This window comes from Hibiscus syriacus, unplaced genomic scaffold (genome assembly GCF_006381635.1).
Source record: "Hibiscus syriacus cultivar Baekdansim isolate YM2019G1 unplaced genomic scaffold, ASM638163v2 tig00111234_pilon, whole genome shotgun sequence".
In the NCBI taxonomy this organism is placed as follows: Eukaryota; Viridiplantae; Streptophyta; class Magnoliopsida; order Malvales; family Malvaceae; genus Hibiscus; species Hibiscus syriacus.
Window position 1 is genome coordinate 944,811 of NW_024063028.1, and position 26,133 is coordinate 970,943.

General features: G+C 36.3%; 2 protein-coding genes and 1 pseudogene across 3 annotated transcripts; 1 reads left to right on the plus strand and 2 right to left on the minus strand.

Annotated features, from left to right (window-relative positions):
- Window positions 1–9,212: 9,212 nt before the first annotated feature.
- On the minus strand, window positions 9,213–10,601 carry LOC120156727 (MOB kinase activator-like 1A). The gene is made up of 7 exons (XM_039167994.1): window positions 10,494–10,601; window positions 10,246–10,294; window positions 10,045–10,153; window positions 9,871–9,964; window positions 9,655–9,788; window positions 9,399–9,562; window positions 9,213–9,314 (listed from the first exon to the last, which is right to left on the minus strand). The coding sequence occupies exons 1-7, from the start codon at window positions 10,517–10,519 to the stop codon at window positions 9,243–9,245; spliced, it is 648 nt and encodes a 215-aa protein (XP_039023925.1). The 5' UTR covers window positions 10,520–10,601; the 3' UTR covers window positions 9,213–9,242.
- A 3,159-nt stretch (window positions 10,602–13,760) lies between these two features.
- Window positions 13,761–15,083, plus strand: LOC120156726 (growth-regulating factor 5-like). Of its 2 annotated transcripts, XM_039167992.1 has the most exons (4): window positions 13,761–14,095; window positions 14,167–14,410; window positions 14,508–14,854; window positions 14,938–15,083. In XM_039167992.1, exons 1-4 carry the CDS (start codon window positions 13,918–13,920, stop codon window positions 14,943–14,945), a joined length of 777 nt encoding a protein of 258 aa, XP_039023923.1. In that variant the 5' UTR covers window positions 13,761–13,917; the 3' UTR covers window positions 14,946–15,083. The 2 variants fall into 2 exon arrangements, with proteins under 2 accessions (XP_039023923.1, XP_039023922.1); XM_039167991.1 differs by lacking the exon at window positions 14,938–15,083 and having other exon boundaries at window positions 14,508–14,928.
- Window positions 15,084–16,815: 1,732 nt separating this feature from the next.
- On the minus strand, window positions 16,816–17,770 carry LOC120156718 (annotated as a pseudogene).
- Window positions 17,771–26,133: the final 8,363 nt, after the last annotated feature.

Sequence of the window (26,133 nt, forward strand, 5' to 3'; positions counted from 1 at the left end):
CTCCTTTTACTCATCCATTAACCCAACACATGATTTTCAAGCATTAAAATGTCCAACTTACAGCTTGTGCAGTTGGTTTGAATCTCTTGCTGCTAGGGTTAGAATCCGATGGCTTATCCTTTGCCGTTTCATTTGCATTGCCGCGGACAATATCAAGCAATGTAGGGAAAGCATTGATCATTGTCAAGAGACGATTCCTCCAGTGGTATTGGTATTGCCTATGTTATGTTATTCTATATGTGATAAACATAGAATCCGAGAAAGATAGCCGCGGAGAGCATTGATACGTATTGCCTATGTTATGTTATGCCATGTGATAAAAATGTAGGGACGTAAATGAACTAGGATTGAACTAATAAGATTGTGTTTGTTTGTTTGTTTTTGAAAATATCAATGTTCGATTTGTTTAGCGTTGACAAACATGTTCGATTTGTTTTTCTTTTCAGAGTTACTATCACTCAATCAATATTTGTTTTCGTTCACTGTTTATGATATGGCTCACGTCAAAACGTTTCTATGATTTTCTCCTACACATGTAATTATTCTTTGAAATCCACTTTAATTTGGAAAAAAAGGTTAAACCAAATGTTTGATTTTCTCTTGGTTTGTACTGCTAATTTCGAGATATATTTTTCTTTTCAGACAATACTTTTTATTGTTGGAATTCTCTGATAGACACTTTAAACTCATGTTTCAAACCTAAAGATTAAGTGACTAGAAAAAATGAATCCATATAATTTAGTGATTAAATTAAAAAAATTATAATTACGTGATCAAATGAAAACATGTGAAAAGTTTATTGACTAATCATTTATTTTACTCGTAAAAATGTATTTATAATATTTTATCTAAAAAATTAATATGAATTGAGTGAAAAAAATTTATACACCTTTGCTTCCGCCTCGGCCGATACATTTGCTTGCTCGGTGCTGCTCGAGGATTTAGCAGATCCAGACCCTCCCTGTGTAAATGGCAACAAATATGTTCAACGTCTAATCCTACTCATCCAACACTTAAGTATAAGGATCACAATGTCCTACTTACAGCTTCTTCAGTTGATATGGCTCTCTCGCTGCTTGGATTATCAGAATCTGATGACTTATCCTTTGCCTCTTCATTTGCACTGTCACCCACAATTTCATACAATGTAGGGAGAGCATTGGTCATTGTGAACAGACGATTCCTGCATCAAAAGATGATACTTTGGAGTCTTGGACAAGAAATGAAGATTCCAAGCAACATAAACCAGTGGAAGTAATAGTATTACCTGTCATCTTGATTGAAAGAACTCTCAGAAGCAAGAAAGAAAGCCACAGCTAGTAACCATGAATCACATGCAGCAGCAACATTGTTGGGAAATAAACGAATAACAAGTAATTTCCCTATAGCCAGATTAGTGAGAATACGAAATAAAAGTGGAAAAAATAATACCCGAAAAATTGATAACGGAGTTCAGCCAATTTGCTTACGTCTCCGGACTGTTGCAGATCTTTTACTAAAGAGAAAAAATTACAGGTGTTTACAAAACACACTTGAGAGAGAACTGGAAGATTTTGGGATGATTTTGAAGCTAAATGAGCTAGGGTATTTATAGCTGAAACTTAGGGACTAATCTTGTAAATACCCTAAAATATGCAGTGACTAAAAATGCAGTTATGCCAATTACATTTTAATTAAAAATTAGGGGCACCGAATTGTTGAAAACGTGCGTCCCCCTTTGTTGAAAATGTGCATAGGCGATGCCCCCTCTCCTATCTTTGTTGAAAATATGTTGCCTGCGCCCCCCATTTCTACGCCCATCATTTTTTACTTTTCTCCAACAATCTCCCACTTGAAGACTGATTTTAATCCGTCTTCACACATCGATCAATGCAGCAGTATTTCTGTTCTTATTACTCTAGCATGCCAACTGAAGTTGAACAACACTTCAGTTTGTCCGTGGTCACCGTCTTTGTCAACATGTCTGTCGGATTTTGAGCTCCACTGATCTTTTCAAGTTTCAAAATCCCATCTTCCAGAAGAGACCGGATAAAATGATATCGCAATTATATATGCTTCATCCTGGAATGAAAAGACGGATTCTTCGCTAGATGGATAGCACTTTGACTGTCGCAATACAAGACATTGTTTTCTTGTTTCTTGCCTAACTCTTCCAAGAAACTTTGAAGTCAAACCATCTCCTTGCTGGCTTCCGTAACAGCGACATATTCTGCTTTAGTTGTGGAGAGAGCAACTATCTTCTGTAGTTGAGAAACCCAACTCACTGCAGTACCTCCTAGAGTATAGACATACCCTGTAGTGCTCCTTCTGATGTCAATATTTTCGGCTAAGTCAGCATCTACATAGCATGTCAGTATCATATCTCCACCTTTGAAACAAAGTGTTTTGTTTGTAATACCCCGCAGATATCTGAGGATCCATTTGACTGCTTCCCAGTGTACTTTGCCTGGATTATTCATGTACCTGCTAACAGCTCCCACTGCATGAGCAATATCTGGTATAGTACAAACCATGGCATACATGAGACTTCCAATTGCTGAGGCATACGGCACCTTCACCATGTGTGCTCGTTCTTCCTCCGTCTTTGGTGATTGTTCTTTGGAGAGTCTGAAATGAACACCTAAAGGTGTACTTACTGGTTTAGCATCTTGTATGTTGAACCTGGAGAGTACTTTGTTGATGTACTCAGCCTGTGATAATATCAAAGTCCCCGACTTTGTGTCTCTCTTGATCCTCATCCAAGAATCTGCTTTGCAGCGCCCAGATCCTTCATAGCAAACTGCTTCGACAATTTTTGCTTCAAGTTTATAATCTCTTACATGTTTGAGCCTGCAACGAGCATGTCATCAACGTACAATAATAAAATGATGAAGCTGTTGTCGAACCTCTTGATGTAGCAACAATGATCTGCTTGGCATATGGTAAAACCACTGCTACCCATGAAACTATCGAACTTCTTATACCACTGTCTTGGAGCTTGTTTTAAACCATACAAGCTCTTCTTCAACCTGCATACCAGGTTTTTCTTGCCTACCTCTATGAAGCCTTCTGGCTGCTTCATATAGATTTCTTCCTCCAAATCACCATGAAGGAAAGTTGTCTTTACATCTAACTGCTCAAGATGTAAATTCTCTGCAACTACAATTTTCAATACCAGTCTGATTGTAGACAGCTTCACGACTGGAGAGAAAATTTCATTGTAGTCAATACCTTCTTTTTGTTGAAAACCTTTGACAACAAATCTTGCTTTATAGCGTTTGCTCCCATCGTGCTCTTCTTTGATCCTGTAAATCCACTTGTTATGGAGCGCTCTCTTGCCTGGTGGTAATTCAGCTAATTCCCACATCTGATTTGATATAAGCGAGTCCATCTCATCTTTCATTGAAGACTCCCACTTGACTGAATCCTCCACCTGCATTGCTTCATCATAGCACTCTGGTTCACCATTGTCAGTCAACAACAAGTAGTGCAAAGAAGGAGAATATCGTTAGGTTGGTTTAGGAATTCTGGAGGAGCGTCTTAGTTCCGGTGTGCCTGGTTCTTCTTGAACTGCTTCAGGACTGATCTGAACATCATTTCCAGAAATCTCCTCGAACTCAACAAATTCCTTTGTTTCAGCTTTGGTATTGGAGCTGCTTGATTCTACAGTTGACCTGTCTTTGTACATCACATTCTCATTGAAAATGACATCTCTACTTCTGATGATCTTCCGATTTTCATAGTCCCAAAACCGGTAACCGAACTCATCACCGCCATAACCAACAAAGGCACATTTGTTGGACTTGGCATCAAGTTTACTTCTTTCAGCAGAATCTATGTGTACATAAGAAATACAACCAAACACTCTTAAGTGTGAAAGATTTATTTCTTTCTTGCTCCAAACTTCCTCTGGTATTCTGCCATCTAAAAGGACTGAAGGCCCACAGTTGATCAGGTAAGCTGCAGTGTTGATAGCTTCAGCCCATATAAATTTGGGCAATCCGACATGTATCCTCATGCTTCTGGCACGTTCATTCAGAGTTCTTTTGCCTCCATCTTAATCCCATTGTTTGCGCAGAAATCTTTGAATCTCCTATTTTTGTACTCTCCTCTATTGTCAGACCTCAACCGCTTGACTTTCAGACCAGTCTCATTTTCCACCATGACCTTCCATTTTCTGAAGGTATCAAAGACTTCTGATTTCTTCTTTAGAAAATAAACCCACACATTCCTTGTAGAATCATCGATGAAGGTGACATAATATAGTGAGCCTGCAAGAGATGGAACTGGAGATGGTCCCCATACATCAGTATGAACCAACTCTAACTTTTCAGCCTTGGGTGTGTTACCAATCTTTGCAAAGCTGACTTTCTTTTGTTTGCCAAAGATGCAATCCTCGCATAGTCCGATATCTACATTCTTTAGATCTGGCAACTTCCTTTTTGACAAAAGTGTCTTCATCCCTTTCTCGCTCATATGGCCAAGCCTTTGGTACCATAGGTTTGATTTTCCATCAGCATCTGCTACTGCAATGATATTCTCTAAATTTGAGGTTATATAGAGAGTAACAGTTTTCTTACCACGAGCAATGACGAGTGCTCCTTTAGTAATCTTTCATTCACAGCTTGAAAAGGTTGTGTTAAATCCTTCACCATCAAGTTGTCCTACAGAAATCAAATTTCTTTTGAGGCCAGGAATATGTCTCACTCCTTTCAACGTCCAGGTGGTCTGGTTTGGCAACTTTAATCGGATGTCTCCTTTTCCGATGATCTTTAAGGTTTCATCATCGGCTAGATGAACCTTCCCAAAATCACCACTGACATAGTTCTCCATGATTTCTCGGCATGGGGTGGAGTGGAAAGATGCCCCTGAATCCAAGATCCAGGATTCAATCGGACTGTTGACGCTTAGAATCATGACATCACCTGTCTCCTCTATCATGTTTGCAGATTCCTGTGCGTCGGTATCTTTCTTCAGTGCTCGGTAATCCCTTTTAAAGTGACCATTCTTGCCACAATTATAACAGGTAAAATCTTTCTTTCTCGTTCTTGATTTTCCCCGTCTGGATTTCGATCTGCCACGATTTGAATTTCTTTCTAAAGTTCTCCCTCTGGACTCCGTGTGCAAGGCTGAGGAGGTTGATGCTTCACCCGATTCTCTCCGTCGAATTTCTTCGCTCAGTACCAGATCCCGAACATCGTCGAATTTCAATTTACTATTTCCCAACGAGCTGCTAACTGCTGTAACAGTAGCATTCCAACTGTCTGGTAGAGATGATAAGAGAATTAAAGCTCGAACTTCATCATCGAATTCAATTTCCACGGAACTCAACTGGGTTGTGATTGTATTGAGTTCATTCAGGTGTTGAGCCACTGATGCCCTTTCCGTCATCCGCAAATTGAATAATCGCCTCATCAAATGAACTTTATTTGAGGCCGATGGCTTCTCATACATATTGGAGAGAGCTGCCATAAGACCCACCGTGGTCTTTTCCTTTGCTATGTTGAAAGCAAAATTGCCGGATAACGTCAATCGGATAACTCCGAGGGCTTGTCTGTCGAGAAGAGCCCAGTCTTCATTCTTCATGCCCTCTGGTTGTTTTCCTGAGAGGGGTTGATATAGATTTTTCTGGTACAAAAAATCTTCAATCTGCATCTTCCAAAAACCAAAGTCCGTACCATCGAACTTTTTAATTTTTACTTTCCCTTCGTCTGCAACCATCGCTCCCACTCGAATCTGGATTCGTTTGGATCGTTTCTAAAAATTCTTGCGAACCACCGTGTATTAAAACACATCCGTCAACAAACTCGTATCGCCGACAAAATTTTTACTATTTACGTGAATAGTAATGAATAGTAACCTCACAAAAATTGACAAAATTCACAACCAAAAGCTCTGATACCAGTTGTTGAGAAATAAACGAATAACAAGTAACATCCTTATAGCCAGATTAGTGAGAATACGAAATAAAAGCGGAAAAAATAATACCCGAAAAATTGATAACGGAGTTCAGCCAATTTGCTTACGTCTCCGGACTGCTGCAGATCTTTTACTAAAGTGAAAAAAGTACAGGTGTTTACAAAACATACTTGAGAGAGAACTGGAAGATTTTGGGATGATTTTGAAGTTAAATGAGCTAGGGTATTTATAGTTGAAACTTAGGGACTAATCTTGTAAATACCCTAAAATATACAGTGACTAAAAATGCAATTATGCCAATTATATTTTAATTAAAAATTGGGGGCACCGAATTGTTAAAAACGTGCGTACCCCTTTGTTGAAAATATGCATAGGCGATGCCCCCCCTCTCCTATCTTTGTTGAAAATGTGTTGCCTGCGCCCCCCATTTCTACGCCCATTATTTTTGACTTTTCTCCAACAATTACGCACACAAGGATATTTATCCAACAAATCTCTGTTAATGTTAAAACCCCATGTAGGGTTTGGTATCTCTGGAGGTTTATGGGTACGTGGTTTAACTTTCCATCGTCCATCTTCGAGTCCAAACAAGCAAAGGTCGACGCCCTTGACTGGAAAACAGAAGACAAGAAACACAAGTTTTAAACCCAAACTTAGAAAATAATTATCCCACAAGTCAAAGAAACAGTCTTGACGTCCAAGAAAGAGAAGAAGATATCACCAGGATCGCATTGCTTATAGAATTCTTCAAAATCTGCTCCAAGAAAAAGAAAGAACGGAAATTAGAGTGCGAAAAAGATTAATGGATTATAAAGAAAGGAAAATATTAAAGAAAGAAGACAGAGACCGGTGGTTAAGGCTTTCACCAAAGCTTCACGGCGGCCTTGGAAATCTCTAAAGACGACGTCCACTGCGGTGGTGGTGTCTTGTTCTTGCGTATTACTTCGCTTCATTTACGTACAGATTGATTCACACCAATGAATATGTATTACAATAATTTTTTTTTTGATAAATAAAAGAATATTATTACCCAAAAGAGAGCAGTAAACTACTACAGTACAAGCATTAAAACAACCAACATGGAGCATGAACAACCAACATAGAAGGTTAGTCAATACCCCATTGAATACAAAGAGAGATATTAACTCTATCTATTCTATTGATTATCCTATCTCTTAGTTGAATTCTAACAAACTCCTTAATAGCTTTAAGAATTTCATCAACTGTTCTTGAGCTTCTTCGGAATAGCCTTTTGTTTCTTTCTTCCCAAAGAGAATAAATAAATGCAGTCCATTCAAACTTCAGAATATTAATTAGGAGGAAGTTACCTGTCCAAGTACCACATGCCCAGGACATTAGTTGATCCCAAGACAATGAAGATCTTCACAAGCCGGTTAGTAGTAAGATTTCCTTCCAGAGATAGCTTGCTAGTGGGCATTCCATGAACATGTGATCTCTCGTATCCTGTGCTTCTTTACATAAAACGCATAAACCATTAGTAGCAATACACATATGTTGTAGTCTATCTTTAGTAAGAAGTCTGTCCAAAATAGTCATCCAAGCGATCATGTTGTGTTTAGGAATGTGGAGGGGAAACCAAATCAGATTATGCTAGTGAACTTTGTCTCTCTTAACCCTAGTCTCTTCCCAAATTGCACGAATTGATGTTGCTACGGTTGAGAAAACAGCGTTGGCTTCTCTCCTTAGTTTTAGTAATTTTCTGAAGCTCCAGCTAGCTGGTATTAGTACTGCTATCGATGTGCCAGAAGTCTTTATCGTTGAGGACGTAGTTGTTTAGCCAAGCAACCCACAATGAGCCTTCACCTGCTAGGATACTTCGAATAAGCTGGATCATACATGCCTTATTCCACGTTTTTAAGTCCTTTAAACCAAGTCCTCCTTCAGGTTTCGATTGGCATATCGTTCCCCAGCTTACTCTAGCTCCAGTAGCCGCTTTATCTGAACCTTTCCAGAAAAAGCAAGAACAGAGTTGCCCAATCTTTTTAATAATAGATTGAGGTAGAAAAAGTTGTCTGCACCAGTAGTTAGCAACACTTAACAAGACCGCTCTTATAAGTTCGAGTCTTCTTGCATAAAACAAGAGTTTACCTGACCAGTGGTAAAGCCTGGACTTGATATTATCAATGAGAACGGCACAGTCCTTTTCAGAGAGTTTCCTAGTGACCAAAGGGACTCCTAGGTATCTCACAGGCAGACATCCTTGCTTGAATCCCGTAGTTTTGTTAATGGACTCCAGGATATTAGTAGAAATACCAGCTGCGTAGAATTCACATTTGGCCGCATTTAGCTTTAGGCCAAACATTTCATAGAATTTGTCTAAAACAGTAGTGACTTCGACAACTGATTCCAAATTTTCTTTGCAAAAGATTAGAAGATCATTCGCAAACATTAAGTGAGTGAGCCCTATCTTCTTACATTTAGGGTGAAAGCCAAACATACCTCTCGCAGCAGCCAAATTAAGAATTTTAGACAACACATTCATTTCGAGGACGAATAAGAAAGGGGATAGTGGGTCACCTTACCTTATTCCTCTTTCACCCTTGAAATATCCAATCAGGCTTCCGTTGAAGGAGATGAAGTATCTTACAGTTGAGAAACAAGCTTCAATCCAGTCAATGAAGGTTTTTGGTAGCTGTATTGCATTTAGAACTGATGAAATGAAGCCCCAGTGAAGAGTGTCAAAGGCCTTTTGAAGGTCAATCTTTTAGGGGAAATTGATTTCCTTCCATAGCCTTTCACCATTTCCTGTGCAAGGAGAGTATTGTCAACGATACTTCTACCTTTTACAAAGACAATTTGATTTAGAGTAATCATCCCTGGGAGTAAATAGGTTAGTCTTTTTACTAATATATAGTGAAAAAGCAGTTGCCGGGAACAATTGCCTAATTAAGATCTTCACCAAGAAAGTTCTTGGGAAATGTTGGAGGGAACAGTTGACTTTGATTTATAAGAATTTGATCATCGTAAAAATTAATTTTGTTGGCAAAATTTTTATATTTAGATAATCAACACATAAGAAAATTTTAATGACTTAACCATGTAATTTATCCATAAAATTAAGTATTTAGTTATTCATCTATTTTACGAAAAATAGACATCGGTTAAAGATACTAGCTTTTGAATGTTGTCGAGATAAAAAATTTCGTTCAAGCTCCGTATCACTCGTCTCCTCCTAACATAGACATCGATTACTTGAACGAAAACCTTATCTTTATTTATGATAAATGAAATGGAAGACAAGGGAGACAACAGAAGCTTTTAATTAATCTTTTCTGCAACAAGAAAAAAGAACCACCAGAAAAACAAATAGAAGACTCATTGGTCTACAACTGCAGAATAGAGTCCACAAGATCAGACAGAGGTGCAAGTTCTCCGTTGTCAATCAACCGAAATTCCTGCATAAAATGACAATGTTTCAGATATGGACGCCCCTCATAATCATACCATAAGCACATGGGACTTTGAAGAGAAAAACTTACCCAAGTAAACAGAACAAAATGCTTAAAGCAAGTATTCAAATGAGCTTCCTCTTTCAAGCTCACAATCTTCTGAAAATGTGAGTGGTAAATGTGTGCATATACTCTGAACAATCTCTTAAATATCGTATTCACGACATCTCGAAAATTCGGTGGAAATGCTGCCCCTGTATTAAATAACACTTGTCATCAACAATGGCAATAGCTTCCATTTTTAAGTTCATATCACGAGTACATGATAGTATACTGAATTACTAACTCAGTTTTTGTGGGAAAATTGCTTCATCATCCATCTGAGCTTCAATCCAGTCAATGAGGTACTCAACATATTTAGGAGCAGATACCTCTATAGGCTTCTTTACAGTAACCCCATCAGCCCACCGATACTCGTATCTGTCGACATCAATCATCATCGATGAGTGATTTAACTTAAATTCTCGAGCAAACTATAATAAGTGTTCTGAGTGTATCGAACCTTGTTCCTGCTGACATAGTTGGACAACTGTTTGCAGTGCAGAACTCAGTTAGTGTACCATACAGGATATTCACTTGATTGAAGAAATCCACAGCTGCATGACAAAAAAGGAGAGAAAATCAGTTCCAGGTGATATGAATCTGTAGCAAATATGATTTTAATTAAGATTCTTACTATTTACAGCTAGCCATTCGTTGATATCTTCACCAGGTGGTAGCCTAACAGCTTCTCTCAAGTTCCCACTACCCAAGGTTGCATTGATGTGCCTTTGAAGCTGAGCACCCTGCAAATGCATTTTAATGGAGAATTGCTGCATATCAACTTTATATAAAAATTAAATCGAAAAAAACAGAACAATGAAAGCAGCAGTCGAACCTTGCTTCCTGATGGAGCATTCTTCTTTGGCCTAAATGTCTTCTGGTTTCTGCATAATGTAAAAAAAATATCATTTATGAAACCCCATGTATGAAAATCATTTATCATCAAGAAACAAAGACAAAATGATAATTAAAAAGGAAGAAAGCAGAGTTCACCACCATAATTCACATACACACACACAAAAAAAGACAGAATCTAGAAAAGTTTGAAAAGAATGAGATTTGGGTTATTGAAATGGTGCGAACCTGCTACCGAGGCCGAAGAGACTCATGGAAAATGACGAACTCTGACGTTTCTAGGCAGATGTGTATACAAATGGAGGAAACAGAGGATAAAGAAAACTAGAGATCCGTATATGTTTTACAATATATAAAGAATGAAGATAGAAATTGACAGACTGGCAAAAACAGCGTGACACTGTCTCTTAAAGTTCAGTTAAATAACATAAGAGAACAGAGCATAGCATAGCCAGCGGTCAGACTCAGAGAAGACAGGGTCCTCCCCCTGCTTACCTGGCTTATTTGCTGGGAAAATCAGATTGAGTTGGGAAAATTTTGAAGAAATTGATGAGGATAAAGCCGAGGGTGGGGTCTTCTTAGCTGTAAGTATTTGCTGGATTTTGGATTTGTATTTTAATGCCGTGATTAAATTGGATTGGATTGGATTGGCTCATTCAATTGCTTCACAGATAAGTCTCAACTCGGATTGCTCGAGTACATTCCATGTATCACTCATCCTATCGTGCCAGCCTTGTTCGGTTTGCCCGTAAGCATTATAAACAGGGTAAGTCACGTGATAGTTTCGACAACTCTCTCGATCACTACCAAGCCTAGTTCGAGAGGTTAGAGTCCATAGCGTCCAGGTGATCCATTGCATGTGAAATTCGGGTAGCTACTACATCAGCTACTGCTAGAACGATTTATATCAAAGAATCTACGCCGCTTTGCCAATGTTCCACCTTACTATCATTGATCCCGTCCTCAAAAAATGGTTGATGAGATGTCCATGTGCTCCATGAATCTCGATCCCGTCAAAATCTGCAAGTTTTAATAGTTAATCTAATCGCCTTGAATGGATTCAAGGCTGCCTCGTGGTAGTGTTCGACAACCTCTTGTATCTCCGAGGTTCCCAGCAGGCATAAGAATGCTCCACCTATTCTGGATAGGTTTGTTTGTTGATGATATTGGTGCAGCTCCGCCAAGTTGAAACACTATTTCATTCAAATAACCAAATCAGGTTTAGTAACAAATGCTCAAAATGTATGGTGAATAACATGCTAATGATTATGGTAATTGAACTGCAAGAGGGTACCAAGGGATAGAATGAAGTTACCGAATAATTAGAACTGGACACATTCCGCTAACTTCATCGTATACATTAATGGGGGATTGAACTCCTATAATTTCTAAGTGGAACATTGCATTTACAGACAGTAGACATTCATTGTGTGGAATAATGCCAATGACTCATATGACATATCAGTTTTCATTGCCAAATTAAGTAATGAAATTGCCCTGCTGCAGTCGTCATGGACGCCAGTACCACCCTACCGTCATCAAACGCAAGCAGAAGTTAATTAGACTTCCGTATTTGTCTCGGCTTTGCAGAATCCGAGGAGATATTGTGGGAACATGTCTGAACAAGGATGATCTAATCCTCTCCGAGATCACGGAATCTGATGCGAAAACCAATACACAGAAAAAACAGAGACAACAAACCTGCGGGAAAGATTAAACTTGTAAGGAGAAAAGAGCGTTGGCGTCCCTTGAGATTGAGTTTCACCCATTGTTACTTGATCTAATGATTAAAACACTTAGGAAGGAAAACCCAGAGTTGCAATTATGCACAGAAACTTTTGGGATTAAATATAAACTATGCCTGAGTTTTACGATCACAACCAATACATTCAAAACCGGTTATTACAATTCACTATAAGAAATAAAGGGTATTGTTTGTTTGAACTTGGTTAGGTTACATCCAACTTAGCTGATTGTGGTCTTTTACTGGCTGACTGTTTTTAAATCACCAATCTTCATCTTGAAACCTGAGAATTGTTTAGGAGCATAAAATCTTACTCATCTATAGATGATTTACAGTTTTGAATTTCAGAATTTTCTATCATAAATATTGATGTTACTTGCTACAGACTACAAGTTTGTGTAAAAGGGATATGTGATCCATAAGGTCTTAAGAATCTCAAAACCATATTTGCTTTGTTGGAACTATGTTACCTACATGCTAAGAACTTGCTCATGTGTTAGCTCCGACTCTTTGATACGAGGTTATAACCTCCAAGGATTCTCCAAACATATTGAAAAGCTTCGAAAAATCTAGCCAAAACTAACATCCGAGTCCGAGTAACATAATACAATTAAATCAGATATTTATGCAGATGTTTGAACTGTGAATCATAAGTGTTTTCCACAGATGGTAGCTGAATTTTAGGTGAAGCAGCTTTCAAGGCTTTTGCTTCGTCTTAACCAAGCATTTAGCCAAAAAAAAACAGTGTCTCTGCAGGCAAACAGGCTTGGTTTTAATGATGCATCTCCTGTCGGTACGAGATTTTATGAAGTCCCACCCCTGGTTTTATTTTATCATTCACTGTTTTTACCGATGGACATGAGCTCATCTTGCTAGCCTTTAAGAAGGGCAGTCTGTAACTGGGGCAGCATCCCTGATATGGTAGGGAGTGTGTAAGAAATTACACATGGGCTTCATGAATGGAGTTTTCAACTATGAGGTTCATTAGGGAATGGTGTGATATTGTTAAGTCGTTTTCAAGCTGTGTAGTGGTTGACAGCACTGAATGAGTTGACCATAACCCACATGTTAGACACTAAACGAACCGAACATAAAATCACAAACACATTTAAAAATAAATAAAGACACACAAAATTCAAATTGAAAATTTAAACGAATAAGATCCTAACATGAACACTTTTAAAAATAAATAAACGATCATAAACATAATTTTATTCATTCAAATCTGATTTATTTACATCCCGAATAGTGCCCGAGAACAGTCCCAATGTAAACATAAAACTATACAATTAGTCCCAAACTACATGGAGACAGAAGTATCACAAGAAACTGTTCATACATTTTCATCTACTTAACTTTTTATTTGGAACCATTGCTGTTATAAAATATAGAATTTAAATTCGATCCTTAAAATATTAGAATCTTAAAGATGAAGTAACTATGAACTTTGAGCACGGGAATGAACTTAAAAAAGTAAAGGAGTTTGTGTAGCAGTAAAGGCTCAAAACCGTACAAGCTTTTCAGGAAGCAGGCATTTGGCTTCAGAGTTGCAGGCACCAACTGTTGTAGTTAATAATGATTCTTTTCATCTCATTTACCCTTTAGTGTATGGGTTTCCGTGGAGTTGTCAGAGGTGAAGACTTGCCATTGTTGCAGCTGAGTTGCAGACCAGAGGCTGCAGTCATAATATATATCAGAGCAGCTATCACATTCACCCCCCAGTACTCAGTGAGTGAAAACAGAGAGAGAGAAACAAAAGGTGGCAAGCATTCATAAACCATTAGTTTCATCCATGTACACCAAGATTCTGCAATATCTACAGTGAAATGGTCCATGAAATAAATACACCACTCTAACACACACTTGCAGAGAAACCAACCCTCTCTTTCTTTTCAAGTTTCAACAAAGATGAGTGGAAGAAACAGGTTTCCTTTTACTGCAACTCAGTGGCAAGAACTTGAACACCAAGCTCTAATCTTCAAGTACGTGGTCTCAGGCATTCCCATACCACCTAATCTCCTTTTATCCATTAAGAGAAGTTGCTTCGACACCAGACTTTTCTCTCGCCAGCCTCCTCCTCCACATGGTAAAACTAAAACCCCAAAAAAACAACATTTTTTCTTCATTTTGGGTAATATTAACAATGTATTCCTGCAGGTGGATTGAACTGTTTCCAGGTGGGACTAGGGAGAAAAGTGGACCCAGAGCCAGGGAGGTGCAGGAGAACAGATGGGAAGAAATGGAGATGCTCTAAAGAGGCCTACCCAGATTCCAAATACTGTGAAAGACACATGCATAGAGGCAAAAACCGTTCAAGAAAGCCTTTGGAAGTTTCTACTGCAACATCGTCAACAAGGACTAACCCTTCTCTTTCTGTCAAGGATTTTAACATGGATTATAGGTTGGGTTTACAAAGATTTACTTGTAAGTGTTGATCGTTCTCTCTTCCATTTTGTGTATGACCTAAAGTTTTGTTTTGTTGTGGTTTCTTTTTGAAGGAGGAATAGCTATGTTTATGGGGTGAAAGAAGAGGTTGATGAACATACTTTTTTCTCTGGTTCATCAATGGACAATTCATTGCAACTTACACCATTAACAATGAGCTCAGCTTCTTCAAAACAGAGTGAATACTCATACTTGAAACTTCAAAGCAAGAAGGACGGAGAACAACAAAAGACAGTTCATCGTTTCTTTGATGAATGGCCGCTGAAACATAGAGATTCATGGCTTGATTTGGGTGACGATAAATCACCCAAAGGCCCATCGGTTTCAACAACCAGGCTGTCAATATCCATCCCTTCCACTTCAAATGACTTTCCCATTTTCAATTCAAGAGCTCACAATGGTATAGTTTTAACTTAACAATGGTTCATTTGCTCCAAGCCATTGGTTTATGTGCTTTAAGAAAATTAAACTGGTTTTTTGCAGATGTTTGAGTAAAACATCCGGTGGTGGACTTTTTGCAGTAGAGGTGAAGAATGTGCTTGGTTGGGACTTGGGATCACATGTTTCGATGAATTTCGACTGTTTTGTCTTTCATTTTTTATATATATTTTCTCAAAATTTGGGTAAGTTGGGGTTTAGGACCCAATGAGTAATCATCTTACTCGACTCTGTTGTGTTCATGATGCAAATCTACAGTTCGTAATTATAAAAAGATTGATCGGTTCCTCCTAACGTAATTATAAAAGGTTGGATTTGTTCGGAACTTGCATTTCTTACACTTTCTACACGGGTCCAAAGTTATTACTATCTATTTAGTATTTAAACTATTATTTTTATTCTGTTATGATACTTAAATTTTAAAAAAAAATTAATTATGTTTAGCGTTTAGTTTATGTTTTAATTTGGTACTTTCGTCGTTAAAAAATTAATAGAACTACTGATGTGACACTTTTTTATTTTTTTTGATGACATGACATTATTTTATGGTGACAAATTTAATTTTTAATGGGTAGGGTAACAAAATGAAAATTAAATTAAACACTAAGTATGATTTTGAAATAAAATAAAGTTTGAATACCAAAATGGAATCAAAGTAATAGTTTTAGGTACTAAACGTGTCGTTTACCCTTATTACTATATGCTTGAATTTCAGTTATAACATTTTTTTGTTAGTTTGATGTGATTAAAAAGTAATATATGTTTGAAAGATTATCAAATCATTTTACGATGAACACTCAAATTTATAGGGGGAGTATAACAAAAAAAAGGGAAGTTCGGGTCTGATTTATCTAATTTTAAAATTTATGAGACTCTAAAAGTACTTAAAAAACAAGAGGTATGACTTAATTTATTTAATTTCAATAACACAAACCTAAGAATTATTTAAAATGAAAAAAAGTTAAAGATTTAATGCGTCTAGCTTCAAAACTACTAGGAGCTTAAGAAGTAATTAAACAGAATAAATGGTAGGGTAAAATTTAATTTATCTAGTTTCAAAATTAAGGACACCTAAAAAGCATCTGGTCCCAAAAATTGAGGGTATGGTTTAGTTTACTGAGTTTAAAAATCAATTATTTGAATCTAAAAATTAAGAGACAAAACTTAATTTATCTAATTTCAAAACTAAGAAGGACCTAAGAAGCAATTGGACCCAAAGTATTAAGGCGTGGCATGACCCTTCCCAGTTCCCACCATACATATAGCTACAGCCTACATCAATGGCAAGACCCCTCCCACTATATACATAATTGTGTTCTTGATTAAAATCAATCATTATAGTAAGCAAATACATCAATAAATTATATAAAAGAATAATCATTATAATAAGCAAATAAAAGAATAAGCATAATTATTATATACATAATTGTGTTCTTGATTAAAAATACATCTATATATTTACATAGTTACATTTTTATTCTAATTAATACATAATTGTAAAAACATGACTATTCTAAAATAATAAATAAAGTTTGATATGGATGTAAAATTTAATTTAATTTTTATTGCAATTTCACCTAATTAACTTATTTTTATAATTAACATTATTTATCAACATATAAAAAAATAGTATTATATTAAAATACTGTTTTTTAATATCAATAACTAATGAACAATAAAAAATAATTTTGTAGATACAAAAGTTTCTCTAAATATATTTAATTTAATTCAAGGAGAAGGTTAGTGAATTCTGAAACCTCACGAGTTTTTTAAATTAATTAATATTACATATATTTAATTCAATAGATCGATATGAAACAAACAACCATTCTCACGTGAAAATCTGATCGGAGAATCCATCGGAAACACAGTCATTCATTAGAGAACTAGTCATGGATGATCGATTGTTTACTTCACATCACATTTCATCTCATTTTCAAGAAATGGAGCCGACGACCGGAGATTCAAACCCACGTGTTGGAATTTCGTCGGAGAAGGTGAGAGGCTGATTAGGTGAAGTTGACGAACCAAAAGCACTGCCGTAACCTAGCTCATCCACATCACAGAAATCGCAACTCAAAAGGATCCGATAAACAAAACTCTTCCATGTTGAAGTCAAGCGAAAAATCCGACGAAATAGGATCCGTCCCTTCGTTGTCGGACTCAGACATGACCGGAAACAACCCATTGATCTGTTTCGTTCCCGATGATGTTCGATTCTTTGAACAAGCCGAGGGCTTTGCCTCTATGTTCATGTCACGACGGTCAGGGTTTGTGAAAACCTTGGAGCACCTTGTTGCCCTTGTCCGTATCACGTTTGTCGGAACAATACCATTCTTATTAACACCAGCACCGGTTGTCTGTTTGGATTTGTTGTTTTTTGAAGCTCCGGCATCCGGCTTTTGGTGGCAGTCGTCGACTCTTTTACTTAGGTTTGTGTTCCAGTAATTCTTTATTTCATTCTCTATTCGGCCTGGAAGCCTCCCAGCTATCAAAGACCATCTGCATTAACTCAGCACAATCAGAGACGAGTTAATTCGTTTAATAACTCAGAACAAAACCTGTTTCCCTGGAGTTTACCTCTTTTGATATCTGGTCTCAAATAATTCAACCACCGAAGCCGGCAACTCTTCCCACATCTTTTCAAACCTGTAAAAAACAAACACATAAATTTCACCTGAAAAAAGAAGATAAAATGAGAGATTTCTCCAACGTCCATCACCGTGTTCTTTAACGTAATCTGCAAGAATTTTATCTTCAAACGCAGTCCAAGCTCCTCTATTGAGACCTTCCTTTGAACAACAAGGGCTCCTTCCCATTTTTCTCTACATTTCCAACTTTGTTTTTCTGGGACACTTTCTCCCTTGTTGTAGGACATTGGTGACGTGTTGAAAATTCAATATTAACTTAAATAAGTTCACACCTAAATTAATTTGATGTCATTGCTTACATCAATTTAGTTTTGATGTCATTGCTTACATCAGAAAAGATTTATTGAGATTATTGTCGAGGTTATTACAAACCTTGTAGAGCTTCTTTGTGTTTAGAGTAATTTAGTACTATGCACATTTATTACTCAAGCTTGTTCGGTATAGTCAAAGTTTTGTCGTTAAGATAGGTGATCTTTAAGTAGTTGGAGGAATCAAGAAGCTCAACAACAAAAACTACAACACGTGGGCAACATGTATAGAGTCATACTTACAAGGACAAGACCTTTGGGAGGTTGTCGGTGGTGGTGAAGTTACATAACCGGCGGAAGAAGATGCCAATGGCATCTTATGAAAGTGGAAAATTAAAGCAAGCAAAACAATGTTTGCTTTAAAGACCACAATTGAAGAAGAAATTTTGGAGCACATCTGGGATGCTAAAACACCAAAGGAAGCTTGGGACACTTTTGTTACACTCTTTTCGAAGAGGAACGATACAAAATTGAAACTTCTTGAGAATGAACTTCTATCAATGGTGCAACGCGACATGGCGGTTGCCCAATACTTTCACAAGGTGAAGTCGATATGCCACGAAATTCCAGAATTGGATCCGACAGCTGCTAATGGGGAAGCCAGGCTAAAAAGAATAATTGTCCATGATTTGAGACCCGAATATCGAGGGTTTGTTGTCGCTGTACAGGGATGGTCGACACAACCATCGCTTGTTGAGTTTGAAAATTTACTTGCAGGTCAAGAAGTCATGGCCAAGAAAATGGGAGGAGTCTCGCTGAAGGGTGAAGAGGAAGCGCTCTACACCAGCAAAAGTATAGGCACTTTTCAGTGGTATACTGGCACTGGATCTAAAAAGGATGGTGACAAGGTGAAAAGTTACCAAGGCAAAGGAGGCACTCATTCAGGGGGAGCTTCCAAGAATCGCGGTAATAGTAGAAAGTTCGATGGTAAGTGTTACAACTACGGGAAGATGGGCCACATGGCAAAAGACTGTTGGAACAAGAAAAAGCCTGTTGAAAGTAATATTGCTACTTCCAGCTCGAAGGAGAATAATGAAGATGGTTGGGATGCTGAAGCGTTATTTGCTACAGAGGAAGAAGAATTAGCTCTCACGGTAACAATACCAGAACAGATTGACTACAAGAATGATTGGATCGTAGATTCGAGCTACTCAAATCATAAGACGGGTGAAAAACAGAAGTTTCAAAACCTGTCTGAGTACAATGGAGGTTGTGTGGTGGTGATAACTGACAATTCAAGGTTACCGATAACTCACATCGGTAAGACGGTAGTTACGCCTCGATATAATTCTAATCAGATGCAACTTCAAGATGTTTATCATGTCCCAGGAATGAAGAAAAATTTGCTATCTGTGGCTCAATTAACATCATCAGGCCATTATGTCTTATTTGGTCCCCAAGACGTGAGGTTTATCGTGACGTCAAAATCTCAGAAACACCAACAATGGAGGGACGACGTTTGGAGTCAATCTACGTGATGTCAGCAGAGTCTGCATATATAGACAGGACAAGAAAAAAATGAGACATCAGATCTATGGCACATGCGATTAGGTCACGTTAGCTATTCCAAGCTAAGTGTGATGGTGAAGAAGTTGATGCTTAAGGGGCTTCCTCAACTAGACGTGAGAACAGACACGGTCTGTGTGGGATGCCAGTATGGTAAAGCACACCAATTACCATATGAGGAGTCGAAGTTTAAAGCACAAGAACCGTTGGAGTTGTTTCACTCTGATGTGTTCGGACCGGTTAAGCAACAGCCAATTAGCGGTATGCGATACATGGTAACATTCATTGATGACTTCTCCAGGTATGTGTGGGTTTTTTTTATGAAAGAAAAATCTGACACATTCTCAAAGTTTAAAGAGTTCAGAGACTCAGCTGAAGGAGAAGTGGGAAAGAAGATATGTTGCTTGCGCACAGACAACGGAGGAGAATATAGATCAAACGAGTTCTCTCAATACCTAAGGGAATGTCGAATACGTCATCAGTACACTTGTGCCAACACGCCACAACAGAATGGTGTAGCGGAAAGAAAAAACCGGCATCTTGCAGAAATTTGTCGAAGTATGCTACATGCAAAGAACGTACCTTGAAGGTTTTGGGCTGAAGCAATGAGGACTGCAACCTTTGTGATCAACAGACTTCCTCAACCAAGGTTAGGATTTGTTTCACCCTTTGAGAAACTATGGAACATAAAACCTACAGTTAGCTACTTTTGAGTATTTGACTGTGTATGTTATGTGTTTGTTCCTGATCATTTACGAAGCAAATTTGACAAGAAAGTTGTTAGATGTATCTTTGTGGGATACGACAGCCAGATAAAGGGGTGGAAATGTTGTGATCCAATTAGTGGAAGATGCTACACGTCATGAAATGTGGTATTTGATGAAGCATCTTCTTGGTGGTCCTCAGAGAAGGAGATATTGTCAGATTCGAGAGAATTTAGAGATAAGCTACAATAAAAGATGGGGGAGCATGTTGTTCAACTCCAAACAAGTTCAGACGAATCAGAAGATCCAAATGACGATGATGTCGAACAAAGAGTAACTCAGAATCCTTGGCAAACTGGCGTGTATCAATAACCAAACGAAGAAGGTGGGCCTAGTGAAACAGAAGAATCAATTCAACAATCTCAACTCCGAAGGTCAACAAGAATATGAAGGCCAAATCCCAAATATACCAATGCAGCCATAATTGAAGAAGTAACAGAGCCTGAGACGTTTGAAGAAGCATCGCAGAGTTCTGAGTGGATGATAGCTATGAAAGAAAAGATCGATGCACTTCAGCAAAATCAAACTTGGGATCTTGTGCCAAAGATAAAAGATGTGAAACCCATATATTGCAAATAGGTTTATAAGATAAAGTGTCGTCCTGATGGGTCAATCGAGAGGTACAAGGCACGATTGGTAGCTCGTGGTTTCTCTCAACAGAATGGACTAGACTATGATGAAACATTTAGTCCAGTGGAAAAACTTACAACCGTACGAGTCCTACTTGTACTTGCAGCCAACAAAGACTGCAATTTATGGCAGATGGATGTGAATAATTATTTTCTTCATGGAGAGCTAGATCGAGAGATCTACATGACCCAACCAATGGGTTTTCATAGTCAATATCATCCTGAATATGTGTGTAAGCTGCTAAAAGCACTCTACGGATTGAAACAAGCACCTAGGGCGTGGTATGCTAAGATTGTTGAATTTCTAACGAAAAATGGCTATTCAGTAACACCTGCAGATTCTAGCTTGTTCGTCAAAGTCAATGAAGGTAAGCTAGCTATCGTGCTAGTGTACGTGGATGACTTAATCATAACATGTGATGATGAGGCAGAAATTCTTCAGATGAAGGAGAATTTATCAGTTCGTTTCCAGATGAATGAACTTGGACAACTTAAGCACTTCCTTGGTCTAAAGGTTGATCGCACACACGAAGGAATATTTCTGTGTCAATAGAAATATGCTAAAGATTTGTTGAAGAGGTTTGGAATGCTCGAATGCAAGTCAACTTCAACGCCAATGGAACCAAATGTCAAAATGTGTGCACATGAAGGAAAAGATTTGGAAGATGCAACAATGTATCGATAATCGGTAGGTAGTTTGATCTACTTAACCTTGACCCGACCTGACATTTCTTATGCAATTAGTGTGATGAGTCGGTATATGCAAGATCCAAAGAAGCCTCATTTGGAAGCAGTTCGACGAATATTGAGATATGTGAAGAGTACAATTGACTATGGTCTTTTGTACAAGAAAGGTGAAGACTGCAAGTTAGTTGGTTATTGTGATGTTGATTATGCAGGAGATCATGACACCAGGAGATCAACAATTAGGTATGTGTTTAAGCTTGGCTCTGGAGCAATTTCTTGGTGTAGCAAGAGACAACCAACGATATCATTGTCAACCACTGAAGCTGAGTATCGAGCAGCGACAATGGCAGCTCAATAGAGTACATGGTTGATACAGTTGATGAATAATCTACATCAACTAGTAGATTATGCAATTTCGTTGTATTGTGACAACCAATCGGCAATTCGGCTGGCAGAGAATCCTGTTTTTCATGCAAGAACTAAACATGTGGAAGTACATTACCACTTTGTTAGGGAAAAAGTTTTGCAATAAGAGATTGAGATGAGGCAAATCAAGACAGATGAGCAAATTGCTGACTTGTTTACAAAAAAGCTTGAGTGTTGGAAAGTTTGAACATTTCCGTCGTCAGCATGGCGTGATTCAAAGAATGGAGGCTAACATTGAGGGGGAGTGTTGAAAATTCAATATTAGCCTAAATAAGTTCACACCTAAATTAATTTGATGTCATTGCTTACATCAATTTAGTTTTGATGTCATTGCTTACATCAATTTAGTTAGGTGAAAATTAAGTATTTTTCACATGTTTTAATTTCAATGGTTTAGATTATTTAGTGATTATTTTAATGAGTGGTTTAGATTGTTTCTTGTAATCTATAAATACCCTACTTGTATTTGAGTTTTATCATCCAACAATCAAAGCTTAATTATAAGCATTTGAAAGCTTTCATAAGAGTTCTTCGCTTTTGCAATTTTGTGAGATTGTTCTAAAGAGAGTTTTTTTTTCTTCTCGATCAGTTAGAGTTTTTAATCTATTTTGATTCAACATAACGTTTACGGGAGACAAATAAATTCATGCTTCTATTGATGTGAAAAACTAAAATTACAAAATGGGTTTTTGTTCTACACGTGATATTCCTCCCTATGAAGTAATATGTTTATGGGTAAACTAAACGTTTAGTAAACTGTTACTTTGTTATATTATGATATTTAAATTTTATTTTTTTAATATGTGCTTAACATTCAATATAAGTTTCAATTTGGAGTAATATCTTAAAAAATTAATAGAATTGTTAACGTGTTATTTTTTATTTTTTTCAATGATGACGTGACATTATCTTATGGTAACACGTTATCATCACTGTTAAGTTTTTAATGACAAGACACTAAAATGAAACATAAACTAAACGTTAGGTATGATTTTTAGAAAATAAAGTTTAAATACTATAATGAAACAAACCTAATCTTATTAATTTATTTATACTTTAGATTTTCGGACGAGTCGTCTTTTATTTGTACATTTTGAATTATTAATATAGATAATAATTAAATTATGATAAAATAAATTTGTTAACTTATCATTATTATATACATTTTATGTTATACAATATACAATATTAGTTCGAATAAATTATTGACCTCTTTATTATTGTTGCATTTATTATCTCACTGATTATGATATTCTTTTCCTGGTTTTAGTATATGTGTGACGATTAATAATAGGGTAAAGTTATAAGATTGTGATTCAAGTAATTCATATTTCTAAATTCGTCTTTTTTAAAAAAAAAATTAACGGTAGTCTAAGTTTGACATTAACTTGTTGATTGAGATATAATAAAACCTGATCTCAGAACAGTTTGAGCTATATTTTATAGATATACTATCCGTTTATATTATGTCTTTAAGCTACTGTTAGAAACATTATGTCGTTAAGTCAGTGTTTGAAAGCAACAACAGTGTCAATAGACATAATTTAAATATGATTTTATCATATCTGAATCAGTAGGTTAACGTCAAGCTCAGAAAACCACCAATTTTTAATAGTCGAATGATCATTTTATAACTTCTAATAGTTGAGGGACTCCACAAAAAGTGACTTATAGTCGGGACAATTTGTGTATTTTACCCATAATAATAATAATAACAATAATACATAGTGATGAAAATATTCATTTTTTTAATAAATTTTAATAGTTATAATGTGTTATCTTATTTAATATTGATTTACGTGGATTCCAAAATTGAAGGAAAAACCCCTAAAACTTGCCCATATGCCCATAACCCGCATAATTAAATCAGTAACCCTTTAAGTCTCCATCAATAATAAGACCGATGCAAGATATTATATTCGAGATAAATTTTTAAAATGTTAAGAATAAGTGAATTTATAAAATTTTAAAAGAAAAAATAGATTTTTAATAGGAAATATAAAAAAAATATTTAAAATAAATACTAATTTAAAATTTCTAAAGAAAATAATGCTCCCTTTTAAGTCGCTCTTTAATCAATAACCTTCGACAACACTATGATGGGAACCGTTTTCAATCACTAAATCTAACATAGTATCAATAGAATTGAACGTAAGCTCTGTCCCTAATCCTAAACAAGAAGCGATTGCTGTCAAAGCCGAACAAGAAACTGATGGAATTACTGTCGTGGTAGCTGGCCGGAGATGACGATGGTCGGACCACTTTACGTTAGTAAGTTAAACATGAGAAAATTTACGTTAAAACGTGCAGAATTTGAGTGAAGGGTTTATGGTCGGACCGGCAAGTTCATAGGATATACAGTCACTGAAACGAACAAGTACGTGAAGCAAAGTCACGATCTGGGGTCCGAGTGATTTTTGTCGGACCTGTATCTTGCAATACAGCAGTAGCCCAAAGTATAATTCTCTTTCTTGGGGATTTAGCCTTAATACAAACATTTGTGTTACACTTGGACATGGCCCAACTACAGTTTTATGCATGTATATCTTGCACGTCAAACAAAAAAAATATTCCACAAATAAAAAAAGAAAATTTATGATAATGTTAAATAATATAGATATATCGTTTTAAATGACTTCAATGATAAATTTATAAAGTGATTTCAGTAGTAATGAGAATATTGTTCTCCTTAGGGGTTTTAAGTTCAAGTAGTTGCGTCTGTATGTGTTTACAATTTCAATGATTAAGAAAATTATGAACAAATCAATTACGAGACTGTTTTTACACCCTTCAATTTACGAATCTCCAAATCAATTACAAGTCTTTATTTTTTTTTCTCAGTTTATTTCTTCAAATTAAGGGCTAGTTCAATATTATTATAATTTTTATTATAAAATATCAGATGCATTTTTAAATAAATCAAGTATATATTTCAATGGAAAAAATAACATTTTTGTCTTATAGTTTTGGTCTTGTGGATGGAATTCATGGACCACAATTTGGTACATCCTTGTTGCTGCTTTATTGAGTAAACAGTTTGTCAAGAACAAATGTGGTCGTGGTCCTAACCTTATCCTGTCCCATTCAATTATAGTTTTTTCATAGTATCTGAATTTCAAAAATTATTTATACCCCCATAAATTGATCAATTTATGTTCATAACAAATCATATATGAATATTTCATTCCCACGTGCACTCATCGTCTCCCACGTGCACTCATCCGTCGCCTTTAATCTTTCAAATTTCATTCCCACGTGGGCTGGGATCCCGCTTGCAGTCAAATGCTTGTCCCTTTCCCTCTCTCAATTATCAATGTCTTTCGTACTATATTATTTACCATCACCCTAACCAAAATAATACCTACTTTTTAAATAATATAAACACCGAACATTAACTACAATGATTAACTATATTGTACTTTTACAATTGTAAAGAAAATATTATATAATAAAACATATATTTAGTGACGAATTCAGAAATTTAAGAATAAGGGTTTAAAATTTTAATTTTAATTTCTTAAAAATAATGGGTACGCAAAAATTATAATTATTTTTCCTTAACACATTAAGTTAAATTTAACCGATTTTCTAAAATAATGGGGATGCACTTGGCCCCTATGGGGCCTTAGTGCATCCGCTACTGCATATATTATAAAATGAATGTAGAAAAGATCGAAAATTTATTCACCCGTCAGTTGATGTTATTGTTGTTAAAGTATTGTACATGTTTCTATATTATGGTGTTTAATTTCTTTAAACCGATGTGAGGTCGGATGACATGTGGAGGCTATAAAATTCGAATAGGATAAAATTTTAATCCATGTTCATCTCTAGGGAGAATCAACTATTAGCTAGTCTAGTGAGATTAGATGTTAGTTCCTTAAATAAAGTTAGGAGTTTGAGTATTGATATTGTGAAGATAGAAAATTGAGTTGAGAGAATTACATATAATAAAAATATGTAACATTCGATCTGAATTAATAGATTAAAAATCATCTTTATAATAAGACTTTAATGATAGTCAATGAATATTGATACAAATAGTTGAGATTCAAGAATTTCATTTTGAGATCCTCATTGGGTTTGAAAACTTTGGATAATATGTAGTAATATTCCTTAAAAAGGTTAAAAGATAATGAGATGAGTGTCTTTCCAATAACCAATCCCATCATCCAACATCTAACCATTTTATTATTAAAAGTTTGAAATTGACATTCAAAATCTATTTTAGTATTATAATAATAAAAATCATAACATATACATATATATA